The sequence below is a fragment of the Phyllobates terribilis genome, unplaced genomic scaffold, assembly GCF_046119375.1.
Source record: "Phyllobates terribilis strain yellow unplaced genomic scaffold, ASM4611937v1 Scaffold_285__1_contigs__length_2463970, whole genome shotgun sequence".
NCBI classification, from domain to species: domain Eukaryota; kingdom Metazoa; phylum Chordata; class Amphibia; order Anura; family Dendrobatidae; genus Phyllobates; species Phyllobates terribilis.
This window is the reverse complement of record NW_027363045.1, coordinates 1,138,832-1,154,398: the sequence shown is the minus strand read 5'-3', so window position 1 is coordinate 1,154,398 and position 15,567 is coordinate 1,138,832. Positions and strand designations below refer to the sequence as shown.

Below are 15,567 nucleotides of genomic sequence, written 5' to 3'. Positions count from 1 at the left end.
CAAACGCCCTTTAAGGGCTACCTGCCGTGTATACTATAGTTCTGTGTTTAAAGGAGCCGCTCACTAGCTCCATAATACCACCAAAAATAGCTAGTAGGGAGGGAATTAGGTAGTGTTCTTCCAGTGTCCATCTTAAAACAGCTCTTTTCAGAGGCAAAGCAATATTTTTCCAGCACACACAGAAGTAGCATTTTGTGCTGCCTTTTTTTTTTAGCACCAGTCTATTTTCCCTGCTGTTTTAGGGGTCAGAGTCTGGCTTCTGCTGTCCACATTAGTCCTCTTAAAAAGGCGTTTGGTGCCCTACGCAAAGCAGTAGTCCAAACATTTCCTACAACCTGCTACAAAAGCACGCACCAGCCCATTTTAACCGCTATTTTGGGGTGTCAGCCTGCCTTCTGTCTATATTAGTCCACTTAAAAAATCTTTGAGTGCCCTACACAAAGCAGTAGTCCATACATTTCCTACTGCCTCCTACAATGCACGCACCAGGCCATTTTAACCACTATTTTGGAAGTCACCATCCCAAGGGCCACCAATCACAAATAGTAGTTAGGCTGGAGTAGGAATACTGTCCTGGTTTGTCCACTGCACAATTTGCATAGGTTTTGTAAAAATTAGCCCTATGGGCTGAGTCATGGTTGACTCACTATTTTGGCTGTGCCTGTGACAGCTACTTTAGCTTGTGCCATCAACATCTGAAAATCTGTCAACAAAACCAAAAATGCCAAAAAAAACTGTTGTTAAGGGACGTGGACGTGGTCTGTGTCAGGTCAGAAGAAGCTTTATGCATCCACTATGTTCCTGGAAAAAGTTCCCAGTCTGGAACGTAAACGTGTGTGGAAGCCAGAAGAGCGAGAGCAGATTCTGTCTTGGATAGCAGGCAAGGCCTCTACGCATTTGTCAAGCAGCACCAAAACTTCCACGACCACACAGTCTACTGTGGATACACAGAAGGCTGGCCCTTCCAATCCTGAAGCTGGTTCTCCTTCCTCCCGCCATTATCAGTCACAGAAGACATATGACCCCAAGCTTGGCCACTCCGAGGACCTGTTTGGTACTTATCCTATGGTTGGCTCTGGCCTATTACCGTGCAGCATTGAAGAGGGACAAGAGGAGGTGGCGTGTGTTGATGCTCAAGTATTTGAGGACCTACGACCAGAAGAAAGCCACTTGGGGGAACGTCATTTTTTGTCTCCAGAGGTGGAGGCTGATGATGATGAGACACAGTTGCCATAAGGTCAGCCTACAATATCAACTGGGAAGGAGGATGAAATAGAAGATGAGGTGGTCGATGATGAGTCCACTGATCCGACCAGGACCGTTGGCACGCATAGCCATGACAGCAACTGTAGGCTGACCTGAGGGTCGTAGTCCACACTCACTGCTACCTTCTAGTACTCCATGTCTCTTGGCCATTTTCTTTGTAGTCTCTGCACTTAAATTAGTTAAATAATAGTGAGGGCCCTACAATATGAATAAGTGAGGGCACTCTCAAATGTACACAAGAGGAACCTCCAAAATTTCTAGAGGAGGGCACTTCAAAATGTATGTTACAGGGCCACACGAGGGCTCTCACAAAACTCCGCTTTCCTGCTTACTGCAGACCCTCTGAACATTTGAATTAAGGGCCGCAGTATCACATGGTGGTGGAGGAGGAGGAGGTCAAGCCCAACGCTACAATGGGCACATTGTAAACTGCTATTGAATGTCTATTCCACTATCTGAGTGTAAGTGATGGAGGGACCGCCCAAATGTCTAAGTAACAGCTGTCCCTCCAAAACGCATGTTACAGAGCCACCTGAGGCCTCTCAGGTCAAAGATCAACATACCTACTGGTACTTTCTAACTGTGCTTGTAAAGTGCTGGGGAATAGCGAACTAAAAATGATGTATGACGGAGGGACCTACAAAATGTATAAGTCAGGACCCTCCCAATTGTAAAAAGCGAAAAAAGCCACAGCAGTATGTGTGAAAAAAGGCTAAAAGGGGTATTTTTTGGTTTCTTTGGTTTATTTAACCTTATATACAAGTGATTGTGCAGGAAAATCTGTTTCTTAACCCTTTTGACCTGTTAAATGCAATTTAGGTTAGGTTTGGTAGTTGTTCTTGTGTGTCTGTAAAAGTGGCGTAATACTGCGACAAACTTTTTCCCAGAAACCATATGTGAGTCAGAAATGCATGCAGGCACATTCTCCAGGCTCTTCCCATTCTGTTACATCACTTTCCCATCCATCAGCCTTTTCCTCAGGCCCCTCAGGCACTATCTTTATGTGGGTTTGTTGCACCCTGGTAGTGCATTTAGTTATGAAGATCTGGGCAGGTAAACTCTGCTGCCCTATTTTGCTGTGTTTTAGCTTCCGGCAATATGCTTCCAGCTTTAGTAGGGTGTGGTGCTTTCCAGTTGGCTGAAGCAGGGAGCAGATTACTCCAGCTGGACAGCACACACCCATACTGCCAGACTGGATGGTACTACAGGTCCCAGGCACCCTAATCTTAGTGGCTGGACAGAGCCTGCGCCACCCAGAGCTTCTGGTTCTGACATCTCCTCCATCACCAGCGCCGCCTGCAGAATGAATAAGGCGGCTCCTGGTGAGAGAAGCAGACGTCACAGGAGCAGATCCCAGAGGAGATGGGACCCACCATTTACAGAAGCCCTAATGTGACCAAATTGCAGAAAACCAGAACAGCAGAAATCCCCATAAAGTGACACCATTTTGGAAATTATAACCCTCAGTGAAATAATCTATAGCAGTAGTGACTATTTTGACTCCACAGTGTTTTTCTGGAAATTAGCACGCAGTGGATGTTGGAGAGTGAAAATTACTAATATATAATTTCATTACCCAACACATAGTGCCCAGATTGTGCTCCAGGAGACACACACCATCAATTAAGTGGGTTCTTCTCACTATAGTAATGCCAAATACATGGATGCTGAATGTGGTTTGGGCGCACTGCAAGGCTCAGAAGAGGGGTGGAGATTTGACTTTGGGAGAGTGGATATTGCTGGATTGGTTTATGGAAGCCATGTTGCTTTTCAAGAGTCTTTGAGCCACTAATAATGTGGAAACCTCTGTTTTTCCACTGACAGATGATGGACCTGAGTGGGGACTTGTTTTTTGTGAGATGAGTAGAAGTTTTTATTGGTATTTTATTCACCTACATAACATTGTTTTGTGGCTTTTTATTCCATATTTGGGAGGCAGAATTAACAAACAGTTGAACACTACGCTCTACTGGTTCATCCTATGAGGTTTTCTATTAGACTGTGAACTGTCATTGTCTTGGTGAATAATGACGGCTAACATAGGGCAAAATAAAAAAAAATCACAGAAAAAGATAGCCTTACTAACACAAATCATATAACAAATGCACTAGCAGGATGCCACAGACCCCCATGATAAAGGTGGGGGCAGGGCAGGTGCAAAATACTTATGGAGCAACCACTCACAAACCTACAAAATTCATGGAGAGGATGGTTGCCTAGTATTAAAGATGCACACAGATGAAGCTTGCATAGGACGCCAGTCACACAGGCAGGTTTGATGCACAGTGTCTGGCTTAGCCTATATGCAAATTGCCTCTTCAGAGAAAAAGAGGACTTGAACTCTATAGCGCCACCTATTGGAAGCAGCAATCCTTCAAGTCACAATCAATCCTTTAACAAGTCATGCAATATGACTTAGGATAAAATCCAAATCAGAATCTCAATTTGCAGACACGGTGTTTCAGGCTGTTGGCCCTCGTCAGTGCAAAGTATGAGAACTGATTTGGATGGATGAGAGGCTCTGGACTGAGGTCTAAGGGGTAATGTTTCTCCTTGTGGAGAGTGACTTACCAGCTCTGGCTCGTCAAGGTAAGGAGGCTTATTCGCCGTGCAATGCTCTTCTGGGAAATTTAATATGCAAATTGCCTCTTCAGAGAAAAAGAGGACTTGAACTCTATAGCGCCACCTACTGGTAGCACCAATCCTACAAGTCACAATCAACCTTTTAACGAGTCGTGCAATATGAATATCAATTTGCAGACCTGGTGTTTTGGGCTGTTGGCCCTCGTCAGTGCAAAGTATGAGAACTGATTTGGCTGGTGAGAGGCTCTGGACTGAGGTCTAAGGGGTAACGTTTGTCCTTGTGGAGAGTGACTAGTGATGTTGCCCATACTATTAGATCAGGAGGGCTGCCTAGCACTATATAAGTGCACCCCAGATAAACAGACACCCCAGTACACCCAAGCAACACTAAAATGCTAATGCATTTGTTATCTGATTTGGTGTTAGTAAGGTTGATTGTTTCTTGGTTTTATTCTTGGCAGATGACTGTACCAGGAGATCAGAGGAACAGCTGACATCTTCAATTTTTAAATCAGATGATCTTGAGATCCCACAGGATACAATTGAAATGAATGACATTTCTCCAGATTTATCATCATCCCTTCACAGCAAAGATCTGTCATCTGATCCTATGAAACAGGTCCTGTCTTCTGATTCATTACCGACTACTAAGGAAAATAAAAGTCACAAAATAATCATTAAAAAACAAATTGCTCCTAAAGCAAAGAAGCCATTTTCATGTTCAGAATATGGAAATAGTTTTTCCCTTGAAAAGTCTTTTGTTAAACATCAAAACATTCACACAGCAGAGAATAGATTTTTTTGTTTCAAATTTGGGAAATGTTTTAACCAGAAATCAAATCTTGTTAATCACCAGAGAAGTCACACACAGAAGAAGCCATTTTCTTGTTCAGAATGTGGAAAATGTTTCACAGATAATTCAAGTTTAATCAGACATCAGAGAACTCACATAGGGGAGAAGCCTTTTTCTTGCTCAGATTGTGGGAAATGTTTTAAACAGAAAGTGCATCTTGATATCCACCAGACAACCCACACAGGAGAGAAGCCATTTTTCTGTTCAGAATGTGGAAAATGTTTTACAGATAATTCAAGTTTTATCAGACATCAGATGACTCACACAGGGGAGAAGCATTTTTCCTGTTCAGAATGTGGAAAATGTTTTATCCAGAAATCAGCTTTGGTTAATCATCAGAGAACTCACACAGGAGAGAAGCCTTTTTCTTGTTCAGAATGTGTAAAATGTTTTAGCCATAAATCAGATTTGGTCAATCACCAGAGAACTCACACAGGGGAGAAGCCTTTTTCCTGTTCAGAATGTGGGAAATGTTTTAAACAGAAATCATATTTGGTTAATCACCAGAGAACTCACACAGGGGAGAAGCCTTTTTCCTGTTCAGAATGTGGGAAATGTTTTAACCAGAAAACAAATCTTGTTAATCACCAGAGAAGTCACACAGGGGAGAAGCCTTTTTCTTGTTCAGAATGTGGGAAATGTTTTAAACAGAAATCAGATTTGGTTAATCACCAGAGAACTCACACAGGGGAGAAGCCTTTTTCCTGTTCAGAATGTGGGAAATGTTTTAACCTGAAAATAAATCTTGTTAATCACCAGAGAAGTCATACAGGGGAGAAGCCTTTTTCTTGTTCAGAATGTGGGAAATGTTTTACAAATAAATCAAGTTTAATCAGACATCAGAGAACTCACACAGAGGAGAAGCTTTTTTCCTGTTCAGAATGTGGGAAATGTTTTAAACAGAAATCAGATTTGGTTAATCACCAGAGAAGTCACACAGGGGAGAAGCCTTTTTCCTGTTCAGAATGTGGGAAATGTTTTAACCTGAAAATAAATCTTGTTAATCACCAGAGAAGTCACACAGGGGAGAAGCCTTTTTCTTGTTCAGAATGTGGGAAATGTTTTACAAATAAATCAAGTTTAATCAGACATCAGAGAACTCACACAGGGGAGAAGCCTTTTTCCTGTTCAGAATGTGGGAAATGTTTTAAACAGAAATCAGATTTGCTTAACCACCAGAGAACTCACACAGGGGAGAAGCCTTTTTCCTGTTCAGAATGTGGGAAATGTTTTAACCTGAAAATAAATCTTGTTAATCACCAGAGAAGTCACACAGGGGAGAAGCCTTTTTATTGTTCAGAATGTGGGAAATGTTTTACAAATAAATCAAGTTTAATCAGACATCAGAGAACTCACACAGGGGAGAAGCCTTTTTCTTGCTCAGAATGTGTGAAATGTTTTAAACAGAAAGTGCATCTTGATAACCACCAGAGAACCCACACAGGAGAGAAGCCATTTTCTTGTTCAGAATGTTTGAAATGTTTTAAACAGAAAACAGATTTGGTTAACCACCAGAGAACTCACACAGGGGAGAAGCCTTTTTCCTGTTCAGAATGTGGGAAATGTTTTAAACAGAAATCAGATTTGGTTAACCACCAGAGATCTCACACAGGGGAGAAGCCCTTTTCCTGTTCGGAATGTGGGAAATGTTTTAACCAGAAAAGAAATATAGTTAATCACCAGAGAACTCACACAGGGGAGAAGCCTTTTTCCTGTTCAGAATGTGGGAAATGTTTTAAACAGAAATCAGATTTGGTTAACCACCAGAGATCTCACACAGGAGAGAAGCCTATTTCTTGTTCAGAATGTGGGAAATGTTTTACAAATAAATCAAGTTTAATCAGACATCAGAGAACTCACACAGGGGAGAAGCCTTTTTCTTGCTCAGAATGTGGGAAATGTTTTAAACAGAAAGTGCACCTTGATAACCACCAAACAACCCACACAGGAGAGAAGCCATTTTCTTGTTCAGAATGTGGGAAATGTTTTAACCGGAAATCAGATGTTGTTATACACCAGAGAACTCACACAGGGGAGAAGCCTTTTTCCTGTTCAGAATGTGGAAAATATTTTGGCCAGAAATCAGATTTGGTTAAGCACCAGAGAACTCACAATCACACAATCCTGCTCCCAATCAACGCCGCCTTTGGACGTATTGAACATCAACAGGAAGGCCATAGCCTGGAAATAGCATAGAGAGAACGCACACACTGAGAGCACTCTCTTCAGACTGTGTTCCTGGGTAATTCTAAGCAATTTACAGCCTCAAGCATGATGTCCGATATGCCAAAGAAAGAAGAGATCAGAGGTTAATCTGAGGTCCTCCACCTCTGTCAGCATGTCTGGTATGCAGTGTTTCTTATGGAAGGTCTTATCTTCCTGCTCCCGAGCTATTACTGCCTCACCTCAGTGTGGAAAAAGAAACAGTCTTAACCCTCATGATGACAGACAGCTCAGGTCTGTAAGTCCTGCACCAACTTCTCTCTTAATGTAGGCCTCAAGAAAACAGCTCCACAAATCTCCCTGTACTCTCACCAAAGTCCACATACTGAGCAGTGCTTTCTTCACCGGGACATTTACCCCCCAGCCACAGGTTATTCTGATATGGGGAACAACATAGCTTATTTGTATATCAGATTGCGTCTATCCCTACTAAAGAAGATATGGAGCAATATATTCAGAGGCTGGAGACCACATACAATACTGAAATACGTCCCCTCACTTCTATCCTGTCACAGCTTACTGACAAGGTACAGAGATTATTAGCTGATGTCGTACAAGTCGTGGGCCATCAAAATGCTCATAAACAAGAACTGGATCTTCACAGCCAGTAAATAAACAAGTTGTTTAATTTGATTTATGACCAAGAAAATCACAATAATATCTGGATAATGGGTATACCTGAAAGCATCAATGCACAAGCGATCATGCCAACACTATGGACATTATTTAATAATATCCTTGGTGACTCTATTGATAAGGAGCTGGAGATCGCCAGAGCGCACCGTACATTAGGTAATCATGGTCCAGATCCTGAGCGTCCAAGGGACAGTTTCTGTCACATACATTTTTTTCAATGTAAAAGAGGCCGTTGTGAGGAAAGCAGAGGAGTTGGGTCCTGGTGATTTCAATGAAAAACGCATACAATTGCTCATAGATCTATCCTGAATGACACTTGCTAAAAGAAGTGTATTGAAAGCACTACTTGATGCTCTATGGAAAAATGGCCTGCTGTACTCCTGTGGTACCCTTTCCAGCTGCAAGTCCGAAAAAATGGAACATTGTATACTTTGAAAGACTGTGATGTCCTGGACATTCCCAGAATCCATATATCTGATTGGCCACCTGCTCCACCATTGCCACAGAGAGTTCCAGCACGTCACAGAAGGCGTTCAATGGATCAGGAACTTGATGCAGCCAGATGGGAAAGGAACCTGCCAATCATATGAGCTCCTGAAATGAATCTTGTCTTCCCTGATGAGAGACAGTTTGCAGATGCTTACTTATTTCTTTAAGCATATAATTAGATATATCTAAATAGAGTTTTAGGTGCCACTCTTCCACTATATAGAATGTCTCTGTTCATATCTTAGAATGACATTTAAGTTGACTTCACATTATATTACTGTAATAGTATTACTTTGCTCGCTATATATTCCATGGTTCCACCTAATAGGAATCCTAGAACTGAAAGTTTGACTTACGCCTGTAAAGACAACCCCCAGTTAGGGACTTGCATTGGGATCTGCTTGTTTCACAATTTCCTACTGTTTTGATATATTCATAATCTATACTTCTTAGACACTGAGAGGTAGACGTTACTATCTACCGTCTATACTTCCTCTTTGCTCTTAAATTTTTCTCTCCTCCCCTCCCCCTATTTTTCATATAATAAGGCACTGCTTAAAACTGGTTCATTGAATGTCAGAGGACTTGGGTTGTCCTCTACTTTGACATTGAATCCCTATCCATAGGATAGGGCATAAATGTATGATCGGCCGGGGTCCCGCACGCGGCACCCCCGCCGATCAGCAGTCATCTGTGTATGCAGCGGCTTCCGCCGGCCGGAAGTCCTTGCCTACGGTGCTTGGCTGTCAAGCTATAGTGGGCGCCGCTTGTAACTGCACATCCGTCTCCCGTTCAATTAAATGGAAGGCAGATGTGCAGTACCCTGTGGCGGACACTACAGATGAACGGCCAAGCAGCACAGGTAAGGACTTCCGGCGGGCGGCAGCCGCCACCGGCACCGATGACAGATGATCGGCGGGGGTGTTACATGCGGGACCCCGGCCGATCATACATTGATACCCTATCCTATGGATAGGGCATCATTGTCAAAGTAGTGTACAACTTCTTTAATGTTCCAGAGAAAAGAGTTCAAGTGTTTTATCATATGCATGAACAACACATACATTTTATCTTTCTTCGGGAGAACCACTTTAGAGGCGATCATATTCCTCAGATTACTAACAGATATTATTCATCTTGGCATCACAGTACAAATGCAGTTTTGAAGTCTAAGGTGCTGAGTATAGGCCGCCACAGATCACTGCTGCATACTATTGTAGACACACTGTCTGACACGGAGAGGAGGTATGTGTTTGTTAAGATCTCGATCTATTCCAAAATATTGACTTTGGCAAACTGCTATCTCCCTAATTGTGAGACATGCCGTCAATACTTAAACAAATGAAAACATTTTGCGGAGGACCTTATCATCATTGGAGGAGACTTTAATATTGTCTTGGATCCTTCTTTAGACGCGTCCCTGGGCTGGAGTCACAAATCAAAACCATCCAAAAGCTTTGCTAAATGTGCTCTGGTCTTTGCAGGTGGTCGATGTATGGAGGATACTACATCCATACGTAAAGGATTATTAATATTATTATCGTATTATTCTCCTTTACGCAATACATACAGTACAGACCAAAAGTTTGGACACACCCACTCATTTAAAGATTTTTCTGTATTTCCTGACTTTGAAAATTGTACATTCACACTGAAGGCATCAAAACTATCAATTAACACATGTGGAATCATATACTTAAGAAAAAAGTGTGAAACAACTGAAAATATGTCTTATATTCTAGGTTCTTCAAAGTAGCCACCTTTTGATGACTGCTTTGCACACTCCTGGCATTCTCTTCTGTTCTAAAAATCAAAGTAGATGTTTAGGATTTAGGTTCTTATTTATCGAATTTATGGCAAGTATATTTACCTGAATTGGTGGTAGAAGGATAGTTTTTGGTCCAGTTTAGTGTTGGAGTTCCCCTGGAGCTGTGGATAGTTGGATTAGCTTTTTTAGGGTCTCTGGTTAAATGATGAATTAGGAATATACCAGACTTGGAGGATAGGTGATATACCTCTGTGGTTATGGTCCTCCTCAGGGTGCAGGGAGATATAGAGAGGAGGGCGTGCCTGGTAAAGGACACGTACCAGTTGAATAGAGGTAATTGACTGAAGACAATCTCTACAGAGTTTTATACAGTAATTATTGCGGTAAAATAAAAAATGAGGGGGGGAGGGGAGTTTAGATTTTGGGGTAACGGTACCTGTATTGTGGTAGCTGGTAAATATATGACGCTTGAGATATACCAAAGTAGTTACCTGGGGAGATGTCCCTTCAGGCTAGGATTTTGTGAGCTGAATAGGGGTAATACCTGTTGTATGGATGGTACCTATTTTTTAATTTTTTTAAAAGATGGTACTTGTTGTGGTTAGCGGTAATCAACCATTGTAAAATAGAGCTCCTTGGAAAGAACAGATGATAAAAGGTAAATGTTAGTATGTGCCTGAAGGGCATTCAGGGGTTAATCCTACAGATAATAGTATAGGAGTTCGCCCCCCCAAAAAATATATATATATTTATATATAATGAGAAAACCAATGTTAGTATGTGCCTAGAGGGCATCGCAGGGTTAATCCTATAAAAATGGTATAGGGGTTCGCCCAAGGTTAAAAAACCGTTTATCTCTGGGTAAGGTATAAGGTATGCTGAGTAGAAAAGCTCATTGGTGCATACAAAAGCACAGCTGTGCTTAGTCCAGGATATGCACTTCACCAATGTGGTGGTCAGGCGGTCAAGGTCTGCAGATCGTCGTGGTCTGGAGAGAGGAGAGATTACTCCTGTGGCAGAGGTAAGTTCTTGGTGGGGAGAAGGGAGGAGCAGGGTCCCAGTCAGAAACCGCTGCTCTGTGCCGCTTTTCCAGGCGCCTGTGTTCTGTGGTGCGCAAGGACCTGCGCTGTACACATGGCAGATGTTAAGGACCTTTGTGACGTCACGTGTCTGGTACCAGTACGGGAGCCCAGGAGGGTCAGGAACTGACGCATTTCGGAATTCTACGGATTCCTTCCTCAGAGTTGGTTCCAAGGCTGTATAGGGTCCTTTTTTATATGGTTTTGCCTTTTTTTTTTCTTTCTCTTTATCCTTGACAGGTGCTCAATCAGGGGTAATCAGTCATTGTTAAATAGTGTTGAGCATTCCGATACTGAAATATCGGGTATCGACCGATATTCGCGGTATCGGAGTTCCGATACTGAGTTCCGATTCTTTTAGAATATCGAATACCGGAATCAGAAGTTCCTATAATGCCTGCGCTCTGCAGTGTCTCTGAAGGATGACAAGCTGGATGGTAGCGCTCAGCTTACTGTACTTGTCATTTAGTGTTAAAGGATTTATTTAAAAAAATAATAGTGTTTTCATGCACCGTCTCTTAAAAAAAGCTGGCCGGCAATTCAGCAGCGGTACCCGACAATTTAGAATAGAAAGAATAGAGAATCACACATAGATTAGATAGATAGAAACATGTCAGCCACATATATATGAAGTACAGTGACAGTGTTGCTTACTGTACTTGTCAGTGTAAAGGATTTATTAAAAAAATAATAGTGTTTTCATGCACCTGTCTCTTTAAAAAAGCCGGCCGGCAATTCAGCACCGGTACCCGACAATTTACAACAGAAAGAATAGAGCATCACACATAGATTAGATAGATAGAAATATGTCAGTCACATATATAAGAAGTACAGTGACAGTGTTGGTTACTGTACTTGTCATTTAGTGTTAAAATAAAGGATTTATTTAATAAAAAATTGGCAATGGGTTCCCCGTAATTTTAGGCTCTAGCGGAGGTTAAGCAGACGGCTGGGGCAGATGTTTGAAGCCTGAGAAGGGGGTAATACCCACGGAGCTTCCCAGGATACTAATATCAGCCCCCAGCTGAATACCTAGCCTTTACTAGCTATTAAAATGGGGGATCCCTCCAAAAAATGACGTGGGGTCCCCCTATTTTAATAGCTAGCAAAGGCTAGGCAGACAGCTGGGGGCTGATATTAATAGCCCAGGAAGGGTGCCATGAATATTGGCCCCCTCCCAGGCTAGAAACACCAGCCGTCAGCCGTCCCAGAAATGGCGCATCCATAGGATGTGCCAATTCTGGCACTTAGCCTCGCTCTTCCCACTGCCCTGTAGTGGCAGTGGGGTAATAGGGCTGGGGTTGATGTCAGCTTATAATGCCAGCTGACATCAAGCCCAGGTTAGTAATGGAGAGGTGTCTATAAGACACCCCCATTACTAACCCCATAGGCAAAGTTTAAAAAAAACACAAACACCCAGAATAAAGTCCTTTAATTGAAATAAACACACAATTCTTTAATATTCTAAATTAAACCATATTTACCATCACGCCCATTCCAGCTGAAGCCAACGATCTCCTGCAATAAAAGTAAAATAATAAAGCAACCTCATCCTTACCTTTCCATGGTTCCCATGACAGCTTCAGCTCTGCTACATTGACATGACAGGCTGAATCGCAGCCGAAAGCTGCCATCCAGCTTGCCATGCCGCAGACACTGAGAAGCGCAGGCATGCTTGCGCTCCTCAGTGTCTGGCTGTGACGGCATCCAGATGAGCCGAGTTCATGTCCAATGAACTCAGCTCACCTCATGCACGTCACTGACAGCGTGGGAAAATTCTCCTGCACTCAGCGCTTCAGCACGAGAATTCTCCCACACTGTCAGTGACGTGCATGAGGTGAGCTGAGTTCATTGGACATGAACTCACCTCATGCACGTCACTGACAGCGTGGGAAAATTCTCACGCTGAAGCGCTGAGTGCAGGAGAATTTTCCCACGCTGTCAGTGACGTGCATGAGGTAAGCTGAGTTCATTGGACATGACCTCGGCTCATCTTTATGCCGTCACAGCCAGACACTGAGGAGCGCAAGCATGCCTGCGCTTCTCAGTGTGTGCGGCATGGCAAGCTGGATGGCAGCGTTCTGCTGCGATCCAGCCTGTCATGTGAATGTAGCAGAGCTGGAGCCGTCGTGGGAACCATGGAAAGGTAAGGATGATGTTGCTTTATTATTTTACTTTTATTGCAGGAGATCGTTGGCTTCAGGTGGAATGGGCGTGATGGTAAGTATGGTTTAATTTAGAACATTAAAGAATTGTGTCTTTATTTCAATTAAAGGACTTTATTCTGGGTGTTTGTGTTTTTTTTTAACTTTGACTATGGGGTTAGTAATGGGGGTGTCTTATAGACGCCACTCCATTACTAACCTGGGCTTGATGTCAGCTGGCATTATAAGCTGACATCAACCTCAGCCCTATTACCCCACTGCCACCGCTACAGGGCAGTGGGAAGAGCGAGGCTAAGTGCCAGAATTGGCGCATCCTATGGATGCGCCATTTCTGGGGCGGCTAACGGCTGGTGTTTCTAGCCTGGGAGGGGGCCAATATTCATGGCACCCTTCCTGGGCTATTAATATCAGCCCCCAGCTGTCTGCCTAGCCTTTGCTAGCTATTAAAATAGGGGGGACCCCATGTCATTTTTTGGGGGGTCCCCCATTTTAATAGCTAGTAAAGGCTAGGTATTCAGCTGGGGGCTGATATTAGTAGCCTGGGAAGCTCTGTGGGTATTACCCCCTTCCCAGGCTTCAAACATCTGCCCCAGCTGTCTGCTTAACCTCCACTAGAGCCTAAAATTACGGGGAACCCCACTCCAATTTTTTTTTTAATAAATCCTTTATTTTAACACTAAATGACAAGTATAGTAATCAACACTATCACTGTACTTCATATATATGTGACTGACATGTTTCTATCTATCTAATCTATGTGTGATTCTCTATTCTTTCTATTCTAAATTGTCGGGTACCGCTGCTGAATTGCCGGCTGGCTTTTTTAAAGAGACGGTGCATGAAAACACTATTAATCTTTTAAATAAATCCTTTACACTAAATGACAAGTACAGTAAGGAACACTGTCACTGTACTTCATGTATATGTGACTGATATGTTTCTATCTATCTAATCTATGTGTGATGTTCTATTCTTTCTGTTCTAAATTGTCGGGTACCGGTGTATGCCGCTGCTGAATTTCCGGCTTTTCGCGTAATACATTCTACATCATTCTTAGTTGTTTTCCTTCATGTAGAATTAACCTACAAGGAAAGAAAGGGTTTATTTTTATTCCGATATTTGTGTCCCATTGACTTGCATTGGTTTCCGGTATCGCAATCAGCGATATCCGATACTTTTTGGGTATCGGTCCGATCCAATCCGATCCGATATTTCCCGATATCGGAAGGTATGTCTCAACACTATTGTTAAAGGCATATTGCTCTATTTCGGAATTTAAACCCTTAGGTTTAAGGGTGTCAAAAATAAAAATCCATTTACTTTCCACTCTCGACATTTGCTTCAGATAGTCGCCCTTTCACCATTGTTTAGGTACTTTTTGAATACCTGTAATCTGGATGTCCAGTATAGAACCCCCATGTTTTCAGCGACGTGTTTTGATAAGGGTTGTTCATCAAATTTATTAGAAATGTTACGTAGATGTTCGTTGATTCGAGTGTGCATGGGGCGTTTTGTTCTGCCTATGTACATCTTGTTGCAGGGGCAGGCAATACAATAAATTATCACCTTAGTTGTGCATGTAATAAAATCCGATATTTTATGTATGATGTCTTCTCTTTTTATGGTTTTTTGTTTTTCATACATGTTTTCTTACATACATTGCACTTTCCACACGGGTAAAAAACAGAAATATCTTTCATATAGGAAAGGGTGCCGCTTTTTTGGGGGGCAAGGTTCTGGACTGTTGGAGCAATCAAGTTGCCCAAATTACAGGCTTTCTTATATATAAAGCGGGGGTTATCTGGAAGTTTTTCACCGATGATCTTGTCACCTTCCAGAAAACTCCAGTGTTTCTTAATAATTTTCCTAAATAGATTAGTATTGGCATTATATGGTGTAATAACTGGTATGCTGATCTCACTTTGAGATGTTTGGGTACCTGTGTTGAAATTTTTTTGAAGTATTTTCGTGTGTCATTGTTTTCACATGGTCCCTAGTTTTTGTGAGAAATTGGTGGTCATAGCCTTTGTTTAAAAATTTTTTGGTTAAGATGTCTGCTCCCTGAGTCAAGTTCAGGGATCCAAGATGGCCGCTTACCTAGGAGGCTACATGAAACACAGCTCCTGGTGAATGCAGCAGCATCCAAGCCATCCACACTTGGAGCACCAACAATCTGCTATAGATCCTCCACCAACAACTGTGCACAGCGCCAGAGAACCAGTAGACTCCAACAAGAAAGCCCACTGCACCCTCATTGGCACTCTGCAGGTGGGTTCTTCACGCGCCCCCAGCCTCTGCCATTTTGGGCCTGATATGCCGCCTGCCTGTCCTTCTGCTGCGGACTCTCTCCTGTTGTGACCGACACCCGCCTCCCTGCCACGGTCGCCGCTCACCGGGATCCTGCTTAATCCCGTCGGCGGCCACACTGAGGCCCTGCTATAGCTGCGGTAATGTGTTCGCCATAGTGACGGGCGGAGCGGGAGGCCGGCTTCCGCCTCCGCTCTT

The 15,567-nt window shown here is 42.8% G+C and overlaps 3 protein-coding genes across 4 annotated transcripts in view; all 3 read left to right on the top strand.

Annotated features, from left to right (window-relative positions):
* LOC141220371 (uncharacterized) overlaps nt 1–15,567 on the top strand; it is a 324,060-nt gene that overhangs the window by 15,788 nt on the left and 292,705 nt on the right. The window lies entirely within an intron of this gene.
* The window catches only part of LOC141220368 (uncharacterized), a 97,095-nt gene that overhangs the window by 13,974 nt on the left and 67,554 nt on the right, over nt 1–15,567 (top strand). The window lies entirely within an intron of this gene.
* On the top strand, nt 4,287–7,470 carry LOC141220367 (uncharacterized). Its single transcript, XM_073666290.1, has one exon. It carries the CDS (start codon nt 4,397–4,399, stop codon nt 6,896–6,898), a length of 2,502 nt encoding a protein of 833 aa, XP_073522391.1. The 5' UTR covers nt 4,287–4,396; the 3' UTR covers nt 6,899–7,470.

Bases quoted from the DNA above. Each gene is read 5' to 3' on its own strand.
- LOC141220367 (XM_073666290.1), top strand. From the start codon at position 4,397: ATGAATGACATTTCTCCAGATTTATCATCATCCCTTCACAGCAAAGAT.